The sequence below is a fragment of the Mustela putorius genome, unplaced genomic scaffold (assembly GCF_011764305.1).
Source record: "Mustela putorius furo isolate JIRA1106 unplaced genomic scaffold, ASM1176430v1.1 tig00000873_pilon_pilon_pilon, whole genome shotgun sequence".
Taxonomy (NCBI): Eukaryota; Metazoa; Chordata; class Mammalia; order Carnivora; family Mustelidae; genus Mustela; species Mustela putorius.
In genome coordinates this window covers 1,659,897-1,682,986 of record NW_025421504.1, presented here as the reverse complement: position 1 = coordinate 1,682,986, position 23,090 = coordinate 1,659,897, and the positions used below count along the sequence as shown (strand labels likewise).

The 23,090-nt window shown below is 64.2% G+C and overlaps 1 protein-coding gene across 4 annotated transcripts in view; it reads left to right on the top strand.

Moving 5' to 3' along the window:
* Window positions 1-22,746, top strand: part of RPTOR (regulatory associated protein of MTOR complex 1) — a 307,301-nt gene extending 284,555 nt beyond the window's left edge. For 2 of the 4 annotated variants that reach the window (XM_045085733.1, XM_045085736.1), the window contains 10 exons: window positions 261-366; window positions 2,765-2,879; window positions 4,398-4,522; window positions 6,459-6,563; window positions 15,869-15,975; window positions 17,370-17,497; window positions 18,823-18,909; window positions 19,786-19,902; window positions 20,209-20,338; window positions 20,963-22,746. In XM_045085733.1, the coding sequence (XP_044941668.1) occupies window positions 261-366; window positions 2,765-2,879; window positions 4,398-4,522; window positions 6,459-6,563; window positions 15,869-15,975; window positions 17,370-17,497; window positions 18,823-18,909; window positions 19,786-19,902; window positions 20,209-20,338; window positions 20,963-21,031 (1,089 nt within the window). In that variant the 3' untranslated portion in view covers window positions 21,032-22,746. The other 2 variants (XM_045085735.1, XM_045085734.1) reach the window with 2 other exon arrangements.
* Window positions 22,747-23,090: the final 344 nt, after the last annotated feature.

The window sequence follows — 23,090 nt, the reverse complement described above, 5'->3', positions numbered from 1 at the left end:
TCCGAGTCACAGTCCCTGACCCCAGAGCCTGTAACAAACGTACTGACAGCAAACGGTGTGAGGTGCCGTGAGAGTCACCGAAGTGTGACCAGGGACCCGGGGGGAGCACGGGCTGCTGGGAAGGCAGTGCCCACGGGCGAGTGGGGCGCAGGGTGGCCGCAGACCTCCCGTGAGGGACAGGCGCAGCGTCTGTGAGGCGCACTGACACATGGCGCTGTAGCCGTTCCCGCCAAGGCTCACACGTGTGTTTGTTGTTGAAGATCCCGGAGGAGCACGACCTGGAGAGTCAGACCCGCAAGGAGCGCGAGTGGCGGTTTCTTCGCAACGCGCGGGTCAGACAGCAGGCGCGGCGGCTCGTCCAGAAGGGTAAGCCGCCCGGATTCGCGGGGGGGGGGGGGGTCTCCGAGGGCCTCAGTGACGCAGGCGCCTGCCCGCCGTGGTGTGGGGCGCAGACGGGGTCCTGAGGCTGGGGATGCGCCCTGGGCCCCAGGACCCCCAAGTGCCCTCCCCCAAGGGAAGCCCCGATGGCTGGTGGCCTCTCACGGGCCCATGGCTGGGGCACTTTGCCGTTTCCTGAGGGGAAGGAGCGAGCGCCCCACCCCCACCCGTGCTCTCTCTGGGGACACAAGACAGGCACGAGGCCCTGGTCGTATCCTGCTGGTCCCCACCCGTCCCCGGGACAATCACTTTCTGTCAACCAAAGCTGCACTTGGGCCAGTTTCCAAACTGCGACCAGATTTGCCGAGACACACCAGACGGCCCCTGCGCGTGCCCCCAGCCTCACCCGTGGGGAGGCAGCCTCAGAGGGCTGCGGGCAGGGCTGGGCCACACGCCCAGGGCACGAGGCAGGGAGGGAGGGGCGGCCTCAGGCCTCCATCGTGTGGTGGGGTCAGGGACAGGGATGCCAGGCAGCCTCTCTACCCCCACTCCGGGGATGGGCCACCATAAGGGCCCAGCCCCTGTGGCTGACTCAGTCCCGCGGTCCTGGGTGCACAGAGCCGGGTGCGATCGCATCTCCTGGGGAGCCAGACGGTGGACCGACGCTGCCCGGCCCCGGCACAGAGCGGGAAGTCACGGGCTCTCGGCCATTCTGCTGATTGACTGTTTTGACCTTGCCTCTCTGTCCTCTACGGTTTTGTGACGATTTTCAGGTTGGAGCTAAGGGCCCACGAGGCAGGCTGTCCCTGCAGACACGCGGGGCTGGGCAGCCACAGCCGGCACGCCCCGTGCCCCTGAGCACACAGGTGGCGATGTTAGAGGCCACTGCCGTGCCCCGCCGGCTGTGTTGCCCGCTCCCCGCACTGCCTTGGGACCGTGTTTCGTTAGCCGTGTGTAGTCACTTCTGCCGAAAACTAATTTCGGCTACTCACAACTCCGTGCCTCCGTGAGGGGCTGCTGGCAGCTCTAGTGTCCTGGAATTCAGTGTCTGCTGCCCCTGCAGTCCCACGGGAACACGTGGCCAGGGCCTGCTGCAGCCGTGGCTGCCTTCTCCGGGAGAGAACCGGCCGGGACGGGGGGCGACGGAGCCGGGGGCTCTCCAGAAGCAGCTGGCTCTCCGGACAACAACAAATGACTCATTGTCAACCATAGTCAGGTTCTCTTTTCCGGTCATTGTGGGGAGAAGATGCCGCCTTGTTAGACCAGAGTGAGGGCAGCGCCTGGCGCCACTGCTGGAGACATCAGCTGGCGGGACGTGGAGATGGAGCCATCTGTGCGGTGGCCCCAGCCACCAGAGACGGGGATGCTGGTGACACCACGGTCCCCCTCTGCACTCCGCGTGCAGTGTTCTGTCTGAGAGCCACTGTGCACGCGGGAGGAACGGGACGGGTTCTGTAGGTCAGCCAGGTGACCTGCGCCCCGTGTCGCCCCAGCCGCCTTGGCGAATAGAACCCGTGTTGTCCCGTATGCACGGCGCACCCTGACCTGGGACCCAGGTGTCCCCCGCGTCTCCCAGTAGCCCACAGTCTAGACCTCTCCACAGAAACCCACGGTCAGGGTGAGGGCCACTCCGGGGAAGAGCCTGTCGCCGCTGGGGCCACAGCCTCTGGGCCTCTTTGCCTCTGTCACACTGCCCCCATGCTTGTTATCAGGTGGTTCCTGGTGTTTGCCCTTGAAATCAGGGGGAGGGGGTGAGGGACCGAAATCATCGTGAAGTCAGCGCCAGCACACTCCAGGGTTCCAGGGGCAGCTGGCGCCTGAGGCCACTGCGTCCCGGAGACCAGATCAGCCTCGTGTCCGGCCGCCGCCTGAGCCACATCTGAGCCGGCCTTGACCTCTTAGCTTTTTTAGCCTCTTCTGACTGTTTCTCTAAAACAGGCTCCTTCCCCGGGCCTGCTGTGTGGGGCCCATTTGGTTCCCCTGTGATCTGTGGGGATTCGGGGCCCCCCTCCCAAGGGCCGAGGGGCCCCCAGGCTTGGCCGCACGCGTGCCTGAGGCTGCCACCCGGGCTGAGCCAGAAGCCACGGCTCTTGGCTTTCTTCACCGGCCCCGGCCTGTCGTGCTGCTCTGAGCTCAGCTCGGGCATCCTCATGCATGCGAGTTGACAAGCTCTGACCAAAAACTCGCCGCGTGTCCGCCTCACTCTAGGAGCTGTGGGGGGGACCCTGTGGTCGAGGATCCAGACCCTCGTCCGACCCCCTGCTTGGCCTGTGTGTCCCCGGCAGCCTCCCGGGTCCCCGGACAGGAGACGCAGCCTCGGTCCCGGTGGCGTGATGTCAGCCCAGGTGCCGGATGCTGAGGCCCGTCGCTGTGTCTCTTCGGGCAGGTATCGCAAAACTGGACGACCAGATCTTTCTGAACAGGAACCCCGGCGTCCCCTCCGTGGTCAAGTTCCACCCCTTTACGCCGTGTGTGGCCGTGGCTGACAAAGACAGCATCTGGTAGGCGGGGTGCCCGCGATGGCCACAAGCCCTCTGGGTGGGGGGCAGGCTCTGGAGCGTGCGGAGGAGTGGGCGGGTGGGGACAGGCTCTCCGGTGTCACGGGCTCCCCAAAGCCACACGGAGGGGGAGACGCACCTACGAGGGCTTCACTCCGGCTACTCCCTGTGGGGCACGTAGACACCGACTCGAACTCACGGCGGGCCTCGCCCTGTTGCCGTGGGGAACGTCCGCGCATCGCAGGGACAACGTCTGGGGTGCTCTCGTCTCTGTTCCTCCCCTTCGCTTTACCCTGCAAAATGCACAGAAATTCAGCGCCATAACCGTGTGTAAGCCGTTCGGGGGCACCAGGCGCATTCACAAGGACAGGTAGCCGCCGCCATCCGCCTCCAGAGTGCTCTCTGTCCTGTAAAACTGAAGCTGTCCCCGTCGGTCCCTAAGCCCGCCTTCCGCTCCCGGACGCCCGCCCTCTGCTGTCTGTCCCGGGTTTGAGGCCCCAGCGACCTCACCCGCCCTGTGTGTCTGGCCCCTCCCACTGAGCACAGGGCCCTCGAGGTCTGTGGCAGGTGTCATAATGTCCCCTGCACAAGCCGGGTGACAGCCCGTGCGTGACGGACCACACTTTATCATCCATCCAGCAATGGACACGTGGGTCATTTCCACATTTGTTTTTTCAGTGTGTTCATATGGTCAGGCTCTGCTTTTATTTTGTAAAACATATGTCCACTTCTAACTTAGAAGAAGGCAAAACGTAAAACAGAACGAAGTCTGCCTTGATGACATATTGGGTTTGGTTTGGTTAGAAAAGGAAGTGGACGTAAATCACAGCAGAGTCTTGGAGATCTGCCCCCGAGTGGCTTCCACCTGATACCAGAGGACTTTGGTTTTATCTCAGATTCGGGTCTGCTCTGAAACACCCATCTCTTTATATTTTTAACAGCTCCTTTTTTTTTTTTGAAGATTTAATTTATTTATTTGACAGAGATCACAAGCAGGCAGAGAGGCAGGCGGGGTAGGGAGGGGGAAGCAGGCTCCCCGCTGAGCAGAGAGCCCGACGCAGGGCTCGATCCCAGGACCCTGAGATCATGACCCAAGCTGAAGGCAGAGGCTCTAACCCACTGAGCCACCCAGACACCCCAACAGCTCCCTTTAAAGTAGAAGCGAGTCTTTAAGGCTTCTGCTGGGCGAGTGAAATTAGGACTGTGATACGCGATGTTGTTCATGTGCTCGGGGTCTCCCAGACACACGTGCTCTCTCGCTTTGTACCTGTGTCATTCTCACAGTCGTCCCCCCATTGGTGGCTTGACCGTGGGCGGACGATGTCTCGGCACACCCAGCAGTGGGACTCCGGGCCCCGTGGCACCCCCGTGACAGACCCCCCTGGGCACTCGGGCTGCTTGTCCACATCCTGCCAGAGCTCATGGCCCTCCGTGACAGTGGCCGCCCTGGCAGGCGTGAGGGGGATCGCCCTGTGGCTTTGGTTTGCATTTCCCTGACGACTGATCTCTCCTTCCCCGAAGTTTCTGGGACTGGGAGAAAGGGGAGAAGCTGGACTACTTCCACAACGGGAACCCTCGGTACACCAGGGTCACGGCCATGGAGTACCTGAACGGCCAGGACTGCTCGCTGCTGCTCACGGCCACGGGTGAGTGCGGTGTGCTGGGCCGGGCTCCGGGCCCCAAACCCAGCGTGGGGACCCCGCACATCTTCACGCACAGCCTTTTCTGACCCTGAGCGTTGCTCTGGCAGAGGGCACCGCCCGTGGTGAAACACACCATCACGGAAGAGGGGGGAGGTTTCCGACAAAGCAGGCTTCACCCCAAGACAGCAGGGCCAGCAGGTGACCAGTGACCGGCAATGTCCAGGGACCCCCGGCCCTCCCCTGACCGGGAAAGGTCCATCAGCTTCTCCTTGTGGCCTCTATGATGCTCTTGGAGGCGAGGCCGGAGGGAGTAAGGGTCCCAGGCACAGAGCATGAGGGCAGCAGGCGCCACCTCGGCTCCCCAGGGGTCCCCCGCCCTCCCCACTGCGCCACCGTGCGTCCGGCTCCCCTGGGCCAGGCTCCTGCCTCCCGGCGGGCCGCTGCGGTGCTGGGCCTCACCCTTGCTTTTTGGGTCTGGAATGTCTCCGCTCCACCCCTCCTGCCGCAGTGAGCCACTCCGGGGGACAGCGTCTCCCCTAGCCATTTAAAGACAAGACCTCACTGTTTGTGGGGGTGAGACGTCGCCACTGGCCTAACTGCACCTCCTTCAGGGATGACAGGCCCTGGGGAGGGACTGGCGGGAAGGGAGAAAGAGGGCGCACGAGGCAAGAAGAGGTAGACGTGCAGGCTGCTCCCATCGTGGCCTGCCCTGGCCCGTCCTGTCCGGGGCCCGGCCCTGACCTGTCCTGGGCATGTTCCCATCATGGCCTGCCCTGGCCCATCCTGTCCTGGGCATCTCCCTGGCCCGTCCTCCTGGGCCTGCTCTGTCCCTGACCCGTCCTATCCTAACCCTACCCTGGCCCGTCCTATCCTGACCCTGGCCCGTCCTGACCTGGCCCTGTCCCTGGCCTGTGTTAGGCCTGAGCACCTGAGCCATCAGCATGGCTGAGCGGACGGCACTGGGCGGGCTGCCTCCCCTCCTTCAGAGCGCTCCTGGGCCCTGCTGTGTCCATGGGGAAAGGTCCTGCTGGTGGCCTCTCTCCCAGGCAGCGCCCGCTCGGACCAGATGAAGTCAAGCCACAGCAGTTGCGTCCCCCACAGGTGTGAGAGTGAAGGAGCGGCCGGGCACCCGGGGCGGTGGGGGGCCGGGGCGGCTCTGCGGATCGTAGGACAGGTCGCACTGAGCACCTCTGAGCACCAAGGAGGTGGGGAGAGAGCGATTTCCCGGCACAGCAGGTGCAGGAGCGGGTCCCCAGGGGGTCCTGGTGGAGGAGCACAAGGGCTTGGGGTCCAGAGCAGAAGTTCACAGTCACCGAGGCCAGGGGCAGGACGGGTGTCAGCGGGCACGCAGTCCAGCGGGCCCAAGTGACCTCGTCCTCCGTCTGTGCTGTGAGGCAAGTGGTCATGGCCCAGGTTGGGGGTGCTGAAGGCCACACGTGAGCGCTAGCACGTCGGAGAGCAGGGCTGGGCTGGGCTGTGGGCACCACAGGGGGGATGGACACGGGGCAGGGCGGCTCGCTCATGCTGCTCAGGCTCACAGGAGAGCATGAGGGCTCTGTGCTGAGGGCCATGTGTCGGGTGGGCGGGCAGCCCACCTCCTCATGTGGGGAGCCTGTGGGCCACATACTGAGGGCCCACCTGTGTGGAGCAGATGTGAAGGGGTGCCACGGAAGGCCTGGCTTTTTGCCGAGAGCACCACAGAAGGGAAGGAGGGCCGCCTGGGGTCAGAGGTCAAGGGTAGTGGTCCCTCAGCGCGCCTGCTGCGGCTTCCCCGGCGGCCCAGACCTCCCAGGAGCAGCCCCACTGCTGCCACGTTGGGCCGCCTCACAGAGACCGCGTGGTCTCCTGTCTCGCGGAGGGCACCTGTCACCCAGGGGGGTCCTCCACGCGCCGCAGCGGCCAGGCCCGTGTTCTCACCTCCTGCTCTTCTCTCCCCAAGATGACGGTGCCATCAGAGTCTGGAAGAACTTCGCAGATTTGGAAAAGAACCCAGAGATGGTGACTGCCTGGCAGGGGCTCTCGGACATGCTGCCGACAACTAGAGGTGGGTCCTCCCCGGGGGCCCAGCCGCCACGTCCCCCTGGCACTTCCTAGTGCCCAGACCGGAAGCCAGCTGGCCACCTCGCCCCCGTGGCCATGGCCTGCCTGAGGCGCGGCCCGGGGCTGGTAGAGGACCTGCACCCTGTGCTTCATTCCGGAGGGACTCCCTGAGGACGGGACGGCGCACCGCGGGTGGGCGTGCGGGCCGGTGCCAGAGGCCGAGGACGCTGGCCCCGCCTGCACGGGGCCCACAGAGGCGTTCTGGGAGCCGAGCTGAGCTGGCGTGGCTGTGGCGCGGCTGACCGGCTCTGCCTGCTGCCCGTGGGCTGGGCCCGCACGCCGCCCCGCAGGCCGGTCGTCCGGGGGCCGGAGCGGGAGCTGGACCGGCGGCTCGTCTCCTCCGAGGGCCCGCCGTGTTGCCGCCGCGCGTTGGCAGCGTGTCAGGTCTTGGCTCCCGAGAAGCCCAGCTGTGGGGATCAGGGTCCTTGTCACTGAATCGACAGGGAAAGCGACTCTGTCCTCCTGCCCCTGCGCGGCCGGCCTGGCCTTGCTGCAACTTTGTGCACTTCCCACACGGCCCCGTCTGTGTCCCGTCGTCGCGTGGCTGTGCTCGTCATAGCCAGTCATCTCCGTGGCTCCTTCTCTTCCCTCTGTCCCAGCACCTGTCCCGAGGAGTCGCTGCCCCTGGGAGGTGACCTCACGCGGGAGAGGCCCCCAACCCCAGCGTGGGCGGCTCCAGGCAGAAAGCTCTTTGTGGGCTGCTTTAGAATGTTGTGGTTTTTTAATTATCTTTGGAATAAAACAGTCATCCACGCTGTCCCCCACCCCCTCCCCAAGGCCCCAGCACGGCCACCTCTGTGTGGCCTGGGCCCCTTCAGGCCCGGTCCCATGACAAAGCGACGGTCACCATGTCCTTCCACTGTGGTCGCAGTGTTCCCGGATTAGAGCGAAGGCGTGTCTCCCCCGCAGACCCCATTGCCCCCCACCGTGCTGGCAGCTCTGTGATCCCAGGACGCCCCAGGGCGGCCCACCCTGACCCGGGCACTCGTGCTCGCGGCTTGCACTGCTGGCGCTGACCCCAAAGACGAGGTTTCTGGTCCTTCGCTTCCCACTGCCGTCCAGCAGGAGACACACCCCAGGCCCCAGCTACCCCTCCAGCCCCTGCACACAGAGCCAGAGACCCCTGTGTGGACGTGGCAGGGGCTCAGGGCCAGGCCAGAGGACGGGAGAGTGGGAGCCCTGCGGCAGCTTGGGGTACATTGTTTCTCGATTCATTTTGCCACCGCCGCCTCTCTGCCCCCAAACGATGCGGGTGTGGTTTCCAGATACCAAGAACGGTCTCTCCCATGATGCCGTTCCCTTTGCTTCGGCCAAGGTGAGGGACGCCGGGGAGCATGGCTCGCGGGTGTGGTGGGGGGTCTAACTGGGAGCAGAGGAAGCAGGGCCGAGGAGACCAATCTAGGTCCGAGGTGCCCCTGCACTTATTCCTGCCCATCAGGAAACCCCACGTGTCACTTGGGGTGCGGAGAGCCTCTCCTGGCCCCAGCTGTCCACCGCAGGCCTGACTTGCTAGTTGGTTCCACAGGCGTCCACGTGCATGTCCTACTGGTCCCGCCCCCTCCCCCAGGTTTCCAGAAACCTCCCCAGGAGAGCAACAAGGGTCTTGCCTCCTGGTCTCTATCGGTAGGTCGGGGGAGGGGCCGGGGGGGCGCCCCGATTCTCCTCGGCTACAGAGCCGCGGTTTGGTCCCGGCCTCTGCCTTGTAGCCAGGCAGCCATGGGCTTAGCAAATGGTTATTTCCTTTGCTCTTCCTGAGACACCGGAAGGATGAGAGGGGCGGGAAGCCCAGGGGGACAGCTGCTCTACAGGTCAAGACAGGACGGGCCCAGGTGCTCCTGGCCACAGCCACCCTGACGGGGACCCCCATCTCGGGATCTAAGCTCTGTAGCCAAGAGTCACATCTGGTGGCATTCCGGCCCTTGTGCCAACCGCTGGTCACCTGGTGCCTGTCAGCCGCTGGCTTCCTTCCCCTGCCCGGCCCAGAACCAGTCCTGGCCTCTGACATGACAGCCAGCCGAAGTCTGGGCTGCAACCCTAGGGAGACACGTAAAGAGACACGGAGCGAGGCCACCACGAGCCACTTCCATGGCCGCTGCTCTTCAACGTCTGGGGCACGCGCCGCAGCACGAGTCAGGACCCTTCTGAGTGCTGGCCGTGGTCTGGGGGACCTTCCCCGCTCCAGGTCACCCACGCAGGTGCTCGAAGCCACCTGCCCCACACGGGGCTCCAGCCGGGCCTGCAAGCTGTCTGCGGAGACGCGGCAGCCTACCGCGTCCACCAGCCGTGAAGCGCGTCCCCGAGAACATCCTCGGAGAACGCCCCCAGGGAACTCGGGGTGACCAGGTGGCTAGAGCGCCGCCGGCTGGGAAGGCTCTCACCCCTTGGCCGAATCCACTCTGACCGCTCGCTGGAGGTCGGAATCCGCGGTCTGAGAGGAGGAGGCGCCGTTTCTCACGGGAGGCAGGGGAACCGGGAGCAGGGTCCGTGTGCCCTCAGCTTGAGGTCCCTCTGGCTGACGTGTGCGCACACGCACACCCTTGGGCACACGCACGTGCACACAGACACCCACCCGCGTGCGCATGTCCTGAGGTAGAACCCAGGTGGGCCCCTCTCAGGGCTCCTCCGCCCCCGTCCCCATGCTGGTGTAGCTGCCGGGCAGCTCCTGCACTGGCCACACCGGTCCCATGCCCTTCTGGCCCCGAGCCGCCCGAGCCGACGGCGCCTTCGCCCTCGGAGGCCCCCGGGACCGGCCGCAGTGGACTTCGCGGCAGCACTGACGAGCGCTCCAGCACTTGGAAGTTCTAGTGGCACGTGTGGTTGGGTTTCACGATGTGCCAGAGCCCCTTCCGATTTCCAAAAACCCTGGTAATTGAGTTTCTTCATCTGTCGGGTCCATTTTGGGCGAGGTCAGTCCCTGCGGTTGGGACCGTGGCACCCTGTGACCCGGGCCGCCCCCACCTGCCCCCTCCCCTGCTTCTTTTGATTTGAGTGTTCTTCCTGCCCTTTGGGGTTGCGTGACTGCTGACTAGCCCCATGTGAAACCCGTGATCCCTGTGTCCTCGGAGGTCTGGCCTGAGAGGCCTCAGTGTGTCTCGACCGCCCTAAGCAGAGACAGGAGTGCCTTCTCTCTTCCCTGAGACCACCCTGGTGGCGGGTGGGATCCCGCCTGGCCACTCTCCTGCATTGGTGGCATTTGTTCTCACGCCCATAGAGCTCTTTGGGGCCGTCAGGTGGTTAGGCTGTGACTCTGCATATCTGTCCCATGCACACCGTCCCCTCCCGTCTAAAAGAGTATCAGGCAGCGGCACGCAGAGGTTACAGGACGAGTCAGGTAGCTGTGGAAGGCGCTGAGAAGTTGGAAGGAAAGCTGTCGAGATGAAGCTCCCTCGGGTCTGAGGCCTCGTGGTTGCACCTCCTGGGCCCCTTTATCCCAAACATGGGGACTTGCCTCCCGTGGGCTCAGGACCTTATCCCTCCCCTCTGCTGCGCTGCCTTCCTGGGGGCTCCTGCAGCTTTCGACTGTGCTCTGCAGACTGCCCTCAGCCGGCCTCGGTCAGGACGGAGGGTGACCCGACAGCACCCCCTGGAGGCAGGGTGTGGACACTACCGCCTTCTGGACCCCCAGACCCATTGGACGGCCCAGGTCTGCAAGCTGGACACCAAGAAGAGCATTTCGGTTTCATGAGAGCAGAGAAGTCGTTCCAGATCGAGATTGTTTTTTCTACCTAAACTTTTGAAAAATCATTTTTTTCAGAATTTAATCCAAAGTTTCTTATAGCATCTGTCTCCACCTGAAAAACCCATATATAAGCTTCACAGCCAGCAGAACTCCCACATGCAACTGGCCGTGGACACAGAGCTGTTGAGCCAGGTTAGCAAACGGGAAACCTGAACGATCCCAAGTGACCGTCGCTTTTCTCTCGTAATGTCCACCTGTGGGTAACCTCATGAAGGGACGGGGCTCACAGACCCAGACACACATGCGACCCGGACCTGTGACTCACGGGGTCAGGTCTAAGCTCGGAGAGCCTTCATCCTGGCCTCTGTCCCACAGCCCTTCGCAGGAGCTGGTGGCATTCTCCGCAGGGGGCAGACGAGGCCGTGGGTCTGGGGGCCCCTGAGCCGCCACAGCGAGGGGTCGAGGAGCTGAGAGCGAGAGGGGCCTTCAGATCTCAGACTCACAGTTCAGCGTCCTGTGAACCATTCTGGGAGCTCAGTGCCTGCGTGAAGGCTCCGGAGAGGAAGCACCAGCCGACAGGAGACAGGCTTCTGCTCTTCCGGAAGGAGAAACGACAGGGTCACCGTCTCTGGAAACCTAGAGAAAAGCCAGAGGACCACCTTCCATGGATGGAGCTGGGGAAGGCAAGAGGCCGGACGGCGCCTGGTTTAGCCGTTTCAGCTGCTTGGGGGTTCGTTGGGGTTGCTGCTGTGGACAGAACCCAGGACGGGACAAAGCTAGGGCCCTTCTGCACCTCGGCACCCCCGAGAGCCAAGAACACATCGTCCCGCCTGGGGGGTGTGAACGGCGACATCAGCCTTGGGCCTTTGGCGTTAATATTCATCAGCCGGAGCAGCTCGGAAGCCGGCTGAGGGCCATGGGAGAGCCATGATGGCCCCGGCAGAGACGCCTTGAGCTGGGCGCTCCTGGAGCCGCCGGCCAGCCTGTGCTCCGTGGGTGCCAGAGCAGGAGCTGATGGCGGCTCCGGTTCCTCCAGCAGTGCGGCTGATCTAGAATCCGGAGTGGGCAGGACGCAGACTGGAGGTTGCGCGGTGCAGGCATTCACAGGCCGGACGCCACGGGAAGGCTCAGCATCGACGTCCCGCAAGAGAGAATGGGGACACCTGGACACAGGCCCGCGATTCCCCCCTGCGCCAGGGGACAGGCCCCTCCGTCTCAGTTCCAGAACTACAGCTCCCCTGGGTCTGCCTCAGGTTGAGGGCGGCAGGTCCCCAGGTTCAGTCCACAGGACAGGGTCCTCGGCGGGCGGTCTGGACTGGCCGCGGTGTTACAGAGATCCAGACGGTTAACGCGTTTGTCCCTTTCCACCGTCTACTGGGCCGGGAAGCTCTGGGGTCTCAGAGCTGCATGTCCCAGGCACCCGAACCCATCTCTGCCGCACGGATCTACGTCGTGAGGAAGAAGTCCCCTCTGGCCAGGTTCGAGATTGGGTGGTGCGTCCAGGCCTGGACCCAGGGTAAAGTCAGGCAAGATTAGGGGTCTGCATCTTGGGGGAGTGCCCACCCCGCCCCACCGTGGAAGGGGGGGGTCAGCCATCCCAGGAACGTGGAAGGTGGTCGCGTGTGCTCTGGGGTATTGTAGTTGCCGGGCTGGCAGGAATCCTCAGCTTTTTTTTTTTTTTAGATTTTATTTATTTATTTGACAGAGATCACAAGTAGGCACAGAGGCAGGCAGAGAGAGAGGGGGAAGCAGGTTCCCCGTTGAGCAGAGAGCCGATGCGGGAGCTCGATCCCAGGACCCTGAGATCATGACCCGAGCCGAAGGCAGAGGCTTTAACCCACTGAGCCACCCAGGTGCCCCAAGTCCTCAACTTTTTAAAAAACCTCCCTGAGGCTGTACGCAGAGCCAGCACCAGCCCCGGGAGGGGACGCACCCCACCAGCTGGCCGAGAGACCCTGGGGCCCGAGGGGATGACCTCTGCCTGTTGCTTGAGGGTTCCTAGATGCCCGTGTAGAAGTACCCCATGCAGAAGACTCTGGGGCTTGAGCTCTGCCGTCCATGCCCACTGTGGCCTCATCTGGAGCAGGACCACCACGTGCCTGTGTTCCAGATCAGGAAGCCGGCGTTGATGAGGGACAGCCGCCTTCCTGGCACCGGAGGCTCCACGTCCAGGCGGTGTGTCTCAGGGTCACAGGGTCAGAAAATATGGCTCTCACGACGTTTCGGGCCCTTGTGCGTCCTATCTGGGGTCCCATTCGTCCCTAGACCAATGCACGGGACACAGGAGGACCCAGCTGGCTGCAGTACGCAGTACATGGACGGCTTCTGGTCCTCTGACCACAGCACTTGCTACTTTCAGCCGGAACGGGCTTGGCGTCCCGGAGTCCGGAGCTCACAAGGAGCCAGAGCTCGTGCATGCTTCGCTCCCGCTGCTCATGGTGGGAGCGGACTCGCTCCCAGAGGCGCTGCACCGGATGGAGGCACCGAGGCCGGGGGTGCCCGCACCCAGCTCCCTGTGCCCAAGAGCGTCCTCAGAGTGGTGATGAAGTCAGAACAAGAGCGTCAGAGCCGGCCCGGGCCCGGGCGGGCTCCCATCAGGAAAATGCCACAGGAAGGAGGCTGCCCCCCCGCCCCTTCGCTGGGGCCTAGGTTGGCCGCCCAGAGCAAACCGGAGCAGGCCCGCATGGCTCACCCCCCGGCGCAGGGCCGCTGCGTCCCCTCTCCACTTGTCCCCATGACCCCAGACTGTGGGACCAAGACATGGACACAATCGTCCTGATGCCCTCTGGCCTCCACACTCACTGACTGCCCGACTCTTAAGTCCCCGGCGGGGCTGACGCCGACACCAGATGGCCTGCGAGGGACGTCTGAACGCACAGGGTGTGCTGTCTGCCACGGCGGCCACCCCACACGTCCACACCTCGGGGGGCCCACGTGCTCCGCGGCCGCCTGGGACGATACACACGTCCCCGCCAGGAGAAAGCCTTGTCAGCAGCCTGTCCCAGCTCTGTCACTGGCACCCCCGCTCCTGTCCGCTGCTCCCCCAAGGCCATGGCCTACAGGCTGACGTCTGGGGTCTGCACTCTGACCACAGCACTTTGGACTTGGGAGTCCGCCGTGTTCTTTAAAAGACCCTCACAGAGTCTGTACCAAGCAGATGACTTGGAGTTTTACACATTACAAAGAACGCTTCTTAAGACGGGAGCCACTGCAGGAAACCTGGGCCTCTCCTTGGCCTGGAGCCGGAGGACGTGTAGGTTTTCCCAAGGCCAGCTGGACACAGACCGGCGGATGTAACTACCCCCATGTGACCAACTCGTGCCTGTCCAGCTTCATTGTTCTCCTGGGTCACACCTGACCTTTCAGCCCCCTTTAGACTTGGGTCTTCGGGGCCTTGAACAAGCTTCCGTTTGAGCCCGGTGTGTCCCCATAGAGGAGGTTTGTCCGTCTCCCACCATACGAAGCTGTGTGCCGCCCGGCTGTGTGCGTGTCCCTGCCCCGTGGTGCCAGGCCGTCCATCCCTCGGCACGTCTGCTGCTTCTCTGCTGCGTCTGACAGAACCTCACAGAGGCACGGGGTCTGTCTCCCTCCCTAGCCCGTGGAGGGACTGGCCCCTGGGACATGGGCTGGGGCAGCCGCCCGGGCAAGCCAGCAGGGCCGGCCCAGGACCACTCCCGGGGTCCCTCAGCTGGTTCCCGATGGGCTGCCGCTTTGAGTGATGCCGTGGGCCGCCTGCCCGCCACTGCTCTCGGGTCCTGACTCCAGAGGTGATGTGCTGAGGGGCCCAGGATTGACAGGAGCCACCAAAGGGCCCAGGTCAGAATTCATGCTGTCCGTCCTCAATGTTAGCAAATACGTCAAGCCCCGGGAAACATGGGGTCGGGAACAGTGGGGCTTCAGACACTCCTTACCCCAGGACGGGGTCCCTCAGTACCCACCCGCCTCCCTCCCTCCCTCAGAGAGCTTCCTGCACAGTCACCCCCGACATTGTGAACACCCTGCCCCCTCTTGTCTGCCCTTCCCCACCGCTGGCCATGTCTGCAGGCTCGGTGTGGCCCCCTGGCGTGGGGGAGATCGTGTCCTGGCACGGAGCAGCCCATAGGGACCGCCCCAGGGGCCCTGTGTCCACATCCAGGAGGTGACTATTTGGTCAGGAAGACCCCCACCCATCTGCATAAGAATGTTCCAGAACATTCTCATGCACCAGAAGGAAACCCTGTGCCCACAGGTTCAGTGCCTCCCTGCAGAGGAAGACCTCCACATCTGGGCCGAGTTGTCCACACTTAGATGACTCTCCAGGGCCCGGCACTGCTCCTGGGGTCACCTAGGGGGTAGCCCGGGGTTCGGAAGGGAGATCGGGGCCTGGAGGGCGATCCGCCGCCCAAAAAGAACGAAGTAGAAGGGAACAAGGCGTTATGGGGTCTGGCCTGAGAGGCCTGGAGAACAGGATGCCCAGGGCCGCGGGGGCCGCAGAGCAGCAGAAATGAGCTTGGCAAGTGTGACCAAAGAAATATACAAATGAGGTCATCACGTGAGTGACAGAACAGGAGAGATCTTGGTGGCACAGTGCAGGTCACAGCACACGCATCAGTGGAGGAAGAAGAGCGGGAGCACCAGCAGCCGCGGGGTCTGGGGGAGCCCACTGCGGGGGTCTCTGCCGCGGCTGCAGGTGCCGCCTTGCCTGGGGACCCTGACCCCGCCACAAGTGTGCTCGGGCCTCGAGAAGACGTTGCCGCTCCGGCCACGGGGTGTGGAGTCAGGGAACGGATAAGTGCTAACTGGTCCACCGGACCCCAGCCTGTGGGGCAGGAGGAGTCGGCACCGTGTGGCCTGGAAGGGGAATGCGGTTCCTAGAAAACACGCCCCGTATAAAATTGGGGGCATCGGCGGAAACCATCCTGGTGCGTGGACAGGGGCGCGTGGGTGGGGGACGCGCACAGCCCAGCATGGGAAGGTGCCTGCAGCCTGGGGACGGTCCAGCCGGGATCAGAGCAGGCAAGTGAGGCTTTTCTCACGGGTCTGAAGTCTTGCTTCCTTTCAAAAGAACGAAAGGAGGGAAGCGCCAGCTGCTGTTTGATCTGGGTGGTGGGTACGGGACCTCCCCTGGATATCTATAGACTGGCTTGACTAGACCGTCCGTGAGGCTGTCGTGCTGCCTTTAGGAACGCTGCAGTCACCCCATGCGGCCCTGCGTGGGCCTCATGCCCGGCGGGCTCTCCTCGGCCTCTGCAGAGCTCCTGCGCAGCCCCGAGAAACCGCGTGCTCAAGTCTTGACGTGGCCGAGAGCAGTGTCGCCGTCCCCGCTGTGAAGTTGCACAGCTGCCCACTGTGCCCAGGACAATGGGCATTTTGAACCGACAGTCCTAGGACGGCGCTGTCCCAGCAGCAGAAAACTGGGCGGGGCGGGGATCCAGGGACCCCAGTCTGCTGCCCAACCCAGACAGCGAACCTGGAGCTCCCGTGGGGTTGGGGACCGGGCCGTGGCTGGGGTCGCATGGCACTCCGTGGTGCTGAGTGGCTGCCCGGGACAGGGTCCCGAGTTGACGGCAAAATGGTGTGTGTCTGTCCAGGAGCCGGTATGGTGGTGGACTGGGAGCAGGAGACCGGCCTCCTCATGAGCTCAGGGGACGTGCGGATCGTCCGGATCTGGGACACGGACCGGGAGATGAAGGTGCAGGTAACCGCGGCCCCGCCCGGCCTCCCGACTCTGCTGCCCCCCCAGACAGGCCCCTGTCCCGGAGAAGTGAGAGTGGGGGTTGTGGGCCTTCACGCCGTCCGGCGCTAATGACCTCTCACGGCCCATTTATCACGACACTTTGACCCTGTATTACAGCGTGATTAAGCCTATGCTAATCCTAATCATTTCCAAACATATTTTATCCATGCAAATGAGGGAATATCAGGAAGCAGCAGAGTGAGCACATTTTAAATTGGAATGGTGAATTATTTGCATGCTTCTTAAAGCATCTTTTATTTCCAGTTTTAATCAGCAGAACAAGGACAGAATTGGTTTTGACAGAGCCATCCTGGAAGGGGTCGTAGGGCTGCAGTGAGCTGGGGACCACCGGGGTTTTGGGTGGTGGTGCTGGCTGTGGCTTGAGGCCCAGGAGCTCCGCCTTCCTGGCCTCCCGGCCCGGCCCGGGGCCTCCCACCAAGCCCCCAGTCACACAGGCACCCAGCGGAGGAGGACGGGCCCAGGTCGAACGGGAAGGGTTGGGGATGGGGAGCCGACTTGAGGCCGGGACACAGTTGTCCGAGCTGCCACAGCCTGAGCAGAGGCGACCTCCCTCTGCCCTGTGCTCAGGTCCTGCAACGGCACAGTCGGCCTTTGTCACGTGTCCTTTCTGGGCCCCGGAGCTGGCCAGTCCCTGCTGCCCTCCAGTGCAGTGTGGACACCTGATGCCGGCAGCCCCTACTCGGGAGCCCGTGCCCGCGGCTCTTGTCTTCAGCTCGGCTGCCCAGGGCTCGTCCCTGGCCCCCGGCCCCCTGCAAGCCTCGGAGCAGGCCATGTGGTCCCAGAGGTGCGGCTGCCGCCCTCTTCCTGATGCCTCTTCAACAGACCAGGAGCCACACGTGTGGGATTTCTTCCCCAGGCGCCCGATAGCAGCGAAGCCCTGATGAGGGGAAAGTGCTTTCCTTCTTGTGGCCCCTGATAGTCCCCTGCGCCCTCCTACCCGGCATTCCTCACCCCTGCATCTCCTGCCCCAGCAGGAGTGGCAAGGAAGCAGTTTACAGAGGCAGAGCTCCCTAGACCCTCTCCTGAACTAATTAGGAGGATCCGTTCCTACCGGGATGTGTTTTGTCTTCCTTTTGGGAAACAGGGAGACCCTGGAAAGTTTAATTGGTACCAAAAGCAGGTTCCCAGAGTCGTGCACTGGCTGCAGCCCTGGGGACGAGGAACTGGCTCTTGGGTGGGTGTGGCCTGACTCACTCGGGTCCCCTGTGGGCCCCTCAGGCTCCCTGGGCCTTCCAAGCCTTCTCTGGTGCAGAAGGCAGGGCTCCCCTGCCGGGGTGATGGCGTGACCGGCCACTGCTGGGGGCCCTCACCACAGTCCCTGTGTCCACACCCAGGACATCCCCACGGGCGCTGACAGCTGTGTGACAAGCCTGTCCTGTGACTCGCACCGCTCCCTCATTGTGGCTGGCCTCGGCGATGGCTCCATCCGCGTCTACGACCGGAGGATGGCGCTCAGCGAATGGTAATCTGCCCCCCCCCACCCCAGCACCCTCCAGACAAGGTACTCATGTCGCTGCCAAGTCTCTGGGCCCAGAGTGAGCCTTCTGAAGCCCACCGGGCACCGCCCCCAACCAAGGCCACATTTCCACGGCACGTGGAGGGGGAAAACCAGCCGGGCAGGGAGCCTGGCAAGATACCACCCTCTCTGAGCTCAGTCTCCCTCCTGTGCGTGGTAGACAGCCAAGAGGACAGTGTCTGGGAGTCCCCGCCTGGGCCCTGCACTGGGCTGAGTGACATGCATGTTGTGCCTGTTCCGGGCTCTGGGGGCCAGGTGGAGCTGGGCACTGGGGGGCGAGTGCTGTTACCTTTGGGCAGGTGAGGTGCTTGGGTCCGGCCGGCGGTCACTCACCCGGGCCCCACGGCTGATACATGATAGTGTCGTCTCTGGCCACGGGGTGGCCTGGCCTTCAGGGGTGAGGAAGGGGCAAGCGGGCAGGTGTCAGACTGGAGCTGAAGGAAGCCCATGGGACGAACTGTTGTCTGCGAGGCCCTGGTGCTGGGCCTGACGTCCAGTGGGTCTCCCAGGACAGACCCGAGGCTGGACCGGTGCTGGCTGGGCCCGCACACGCCCTGCAGGTTCTCTGAGAACAGGCAGCACCCCCAGAAAGCCGCCATCGTGTGTGGGGAGTGGGGTTTCCTTCTGGGCTGGCCATGAGCACACGGAAACCCACTCGTGGCGCGCTTTGAAAGGGTGAGTTTTCTCTCCATTAAGATGTCCTCTTGGCTACCCTGAGCAGGCAGTGAAGTCCCAGATTGCCCAGAAAGAGCCGAGGGTCATGGAGCGGCCCTGAGGGTACGGCTGGGGTCCCCAGGTGCTGAGGGCAGCGACACGGGCACCCACTCACCCCAGCTAGGACTCATGGCTTGCTGTGTGCGGCACATCCTCCGTGCCAGGGGTCTCTGCTTCAGCCGCCCCTTGGCTGGGGTTCTCACTCCTGACCCTTAGTGTCGTGGGCTGGGAGCTGCACGGTGCAAGGCCCTGTCCAGGGGCTCTGGGGCGGCTCTGCCGTGCTCCCGACATGACGGCGAAGGGTGGGTGGAGGCCACTGGCCCCCCCGAGAGAGCAGACCCTGAGGGCCTTAAATAAATACTCAAAATGAAGTCGCACCCTCAGCTTCTTAGCTCCTGTCCGGTGCTGTGTGTGCCAGCGGCCGGCCCGCTGTCCCCCACCCCCGCTCAGGCAGCCCGCTGTCCAGTCCCCTGCAGCTGGCCGGCCCGCTGTCCCCTCCCCCGCCCAGGCCGCTGTCCAGGCTCTGACCCGGTCCTTCCCCACCCCACCCCCCGCAGCCGCGTCATGACGTACCGGGAACACACAGCCTGGGTGGTGAAGGCCTACCTCCAGAAGCACCCCGAGGGCCACATCATGAGCGTGAGGTACTGAGAATATTTATGAGACATTTTGCTGTAAGAACATTATTTTCTCCTCCATTTAAAATATGTCTTTGGTATTTAAACAGCCGGGAAGGATGGCATTTCCGGGCAGTGATTAACCTGCGCTTGGGGACTGGCCAGAAAGGTCAGGGCCTGTGGGAGGGCAGGGACACGTCGGTCCCCCCGTCGGAGAGCCTCACGGCAGCTGGCTCGGTGGCGCTGCAGGGTGTGCGCGGGAGGGGGCGGGCGTCTTCCAGCCCCTTCCTGCGGGCCCACTGCGTGGGGCGGTCGTCTGCCCGTAAATCCATTTCTCCCGCTCGGTAAACCCCGCACTGAGAGTGGCGAGTGCTTACTTGCCCGTTAAAGGGACAGCCGATGTTAGTGACCGTCACAGAGCCACCGTTTCTTCAGAGATGCTCTGTCTCTTGTTTGTAGCATAAAAACAGAACATAGCTCTTAGAGCGACACCCGCCAGGGACCAAGGACGAAAGATGGCCTCCAGGGGCGACTCGCGGCCTCCCGGCCGCCCGGCCGCCCGCCGCCCTCCCATCCTGTACCCGCAGCCCAGCTGCACAGACTCTCGTCTCCGGGGCTGCAAATGAAACCAATAACTCACGTCCCCCCGCCCCCGGGCCTCTGCTTGCTGCCGCCTCACACCGTGGAGGCAGGGCCTTTCCTGGCTCTGGGGAGGAGGCTGGGGGGGCTCGGTGGCGGGCCTGGTCGCAGCGGCCGGTGGGGCGGGCTCCTCCCCACGCTGGTCACTCGGGGGCGGGCCTTGGCCTTGAGGAGTGCCTGCGCACCTGGGCCCCTGACCTCGTGAGGCCAGCCCTCGGGGCCCGGCCTGCCCCAGCCTCCCCAGCAGCGCCCCTTTCCTGGCAGCGTCAACGGGGACGTACGCTTCTTCGACCCTCGGATGCCCGAGTCTGTGAATGTCCTTCAGATCGTGAAGGGGCTCACGGCCCTCGACATCCACCCCCAAGCAAACCTGATCGCCTGGTAGGTGCCGCCCCTAAGAGAAAATGAGGGGCCTTGGCTGCCCCGACCATCTCAGAGCACCCGAAGTCAGCCCCGGGTGTCCACGTGACCAGCAGGCACTACCCCCTGCCTGGGAGCGGGAGCTCTCCGGAGCCACGTCGCTGCGGGACGGCGGGTGGCTGTTGGGCGGGCAGGTCAGCCCTGTGTCCCGGACGGTGCCCCGGTGAGAGGACGCGCCTGCCTCCCCCCTGTGCTGAGCTGCCCCCACCCCCCCCCATGCTTCATCCCTGGGCCGGCAGCCGGCTCACCCCGACCCCCTGTGCACAGCGGCTCCATGAACCAGTTCACGGCGGTCTACAGCGGGAGCGGGGAGCTGGTCAGCCACATCAAGTACTACGACGGCTTCATGGGCCAGCGCGTCGGCGCCATCAGCTGTCTGGCCTTCCACCCGCACTGGGTCTGTGCCTGCCCGCGCCTGGGCGGAGGGGCCGCAGGGGGTTGCGGGGGGCTCGGGAGAGCTGGGGGGGCACAGGAGCCGCGGGCAGGGGGGCTACAGCCAGCCCTCGCCCACCCCACAGGTGGCAGGGAGGGCGCCCTGGGCTTCTCCCTCCCCGTGTCCAAGAACGGCACGAAACAAGATCTTGTCCGGTCCTGGGCCACCCCAAGCCACCTCCGGGAACAGCGCCCGGCGCCCCGTCAGCTAGGGAGTCCTGGGCTGCGCAGACAGGAGACAGCCCCCCTTCTCCTGTCACCCGTCGCCTCTGGCCTGATCCCAGCCCTGGAGAAGCCCAGCACAGAGGAGGCTGCCGGGACACCCTTGCCCGGCCTGTGCTTCCCAGGGAGGGGTGGCCCAGCCCTCATGGTCGCTCCCCAAGTGTCTGGGCTCCACCAGAGGCCCCCATGCAGCCTGGGGCTCCCAGACGAATCCCTGCAGGGAGCTGTGGGGAGCCCCCATGTCCTTGTGATGAGGTGCGGGGCCTCTGCTGAGAGCCAGGGCCCGGTGGGGGTGGGGAAGCCCCACGGTGGCCTCCCCACCTCCCACCCCTGCCCACGCGCTCACCCGCCCTGCTCTCCTCTGCAGCCTCACCTGGCCGTGGGCAGCAATGACTACTACATCTCCGTGTACTCGGTGGAGAAGCGCGCCAGATAGCGGGCGCCCGCCCCGCCAGGCCTCCGTGTACATAGTGGACCCGCCGCGCTGCCCTGAACACTGGTCCTGACCTGCTGCTGAGGGCTCCAGGAGGCCCCTCGCTGTCTGTCCGTCCGTCTGTGGTCACTGTCACGCCCGGGAGCCCAGGGAAGGGGCCTCTGGTGGAGTCCTGCCGTGTGACAGCCCAAGGACAGTCACAGACATCCCAGCACCCTTCCCGTCCTGTTTTGCTTCTGAGATTTTTAAAGAGGGAGACACACTCGTTCTATTTTGCGAGGGACCCGAGCACTGGCTCCACAAAAACTCCGAGACAGAAGCCAGCTCCCCAGGGCTCAGCCACCCTGGCGAATGGGGGAGCGCTAGGGCTCAGCATGGGTCTCTGGGCCGCTGCCTGGCCATGAGCCGGCTTGGGCTGCCTCCCCCTGGCTGCAAGCTAGCCGGGGCTGTTTTCTGCGCACGCGCTCCTGGGGGCATTTCCAAGCACCCTGGGAGGCGGGGGCATTCAAGAGACAGAGCCGGCGCGCGTACGAGGAAACAGCCCAAGGCCCCTCGCCAACTGCCAGTCCTTGCCCCACTAGGGGCCTTCGTGGCCAGATGGTGTGAGGACTGGCAGTGCCCGTCCGCCACGCAGCCCACCTTCCCGGCACAGGCCCCTCTCCTCACAGACCCGCTAGCAGAAGGGGCCTGTGGCTTTGGATGGTGAGGCAGGTCGTTGGCCATTCGGCCACCGTCTTGGGCCACTGGCCCCGCTTCTCTTGAGTGCTGCTGTTCCCCAGGCAGGTGCGGTGACAGCCACCAGGCCTGTGGCCTCCCACACGGGTGTGCACGCATATGCAGAGCCCATGGTTTGCACACCCAAGCCCACACACGAGTGCACACTTGTGCGGTCCTGAGGCCTCTCTGCACGGGCTTCACACACGCGCACAGTGCAAGGGCACGTGTGGGTCAGTAGTGGCCCGTCTGCGCCACCACTCACTGGTGTCTTGCAGCGAGTAACGCAGAGAAGGTTCTTGGTGACTGCTTGGGCATGAGTCACGGCGTCTGTGCATGTCCGCACACAGGTGTGCGTGTGTCTCCACGTGTGCGTGCACGACCTGGGGCCACGGGGATGGTGTAGCCCCAGGAAGGACAACAGAGAATGTGCTAAGCAATTACAAACAGCGCTTGTAAAACAAAACCACAATGACGATATTCTGAAAAGCATTTTTTCCATTTTCCTTGGGAATCAAGATTATTCGATAGAGGAGTGAGCTGGCTTAACTAATTCTGCCACTTCGAGGCCATAATCGTGGGAATGTGAGTCCCCTCGAGCTGCGGCCCGCACTGCCTCTGCCAGGGCTGTGTCCCCGGGGAACGGGCAACACCGGCCTTGGCGGCCTGGGGGACCCCCTCCTGGGGGACCCCAGGAGCCGGCTCCGGGCCGGGGTCCGCGTGAGCTCCCCGGCCGCCGGCACCCGGCCATCGGCTGGGTCGGGAGCAGCGGACTCCGGGCCGATGAGCCGAGCCGGGCCGTCTGTGCGGACGCGGATCCGCCCGCCCCGGGACCGACAGGGGCTTCCCGGGTCCGACGCGAAAGTCCAATCATGGAGTTAACCGGGGCTCCACAGAGCACGCCCTGAAGGTTCGCTTATCTCTATTTATTTTACCGAATGAGAATTGCGGAGTGAGTGAGAGCATCGACAGTTGTTCATGACAATAAACAAGTGCAGAGGTGACCGGCTGCGCCTCGTGGCTTGGGGGCGGGGCCTGGGCGGGCCCTTCGTGCGGCGGGGCGGGGCATGGGCGGGCCCTTCGTGCGGCGGGGCGGGGCATGGGCGGGCCCTTCGTGCGGCGGGGCGGGGCCTGGCGGCCCTTCGCGCGGCGGGGGCGGAGCCAGGGCTTGGGAACAGCACTGTGGGTTCCCCAGACTGATGACACCCCTGTGCTGACCTCCCGTGGCTGCCACCGTAGACCACCACGGCCAGGCTGCCGGGACCGCAAACGTCACTCGCTCTGGAGGGGCCCAGAGGGCACTGCATTTCCCTGCCTCTCCCGGCTTCCAGGGTCTGCCGCACCCCCG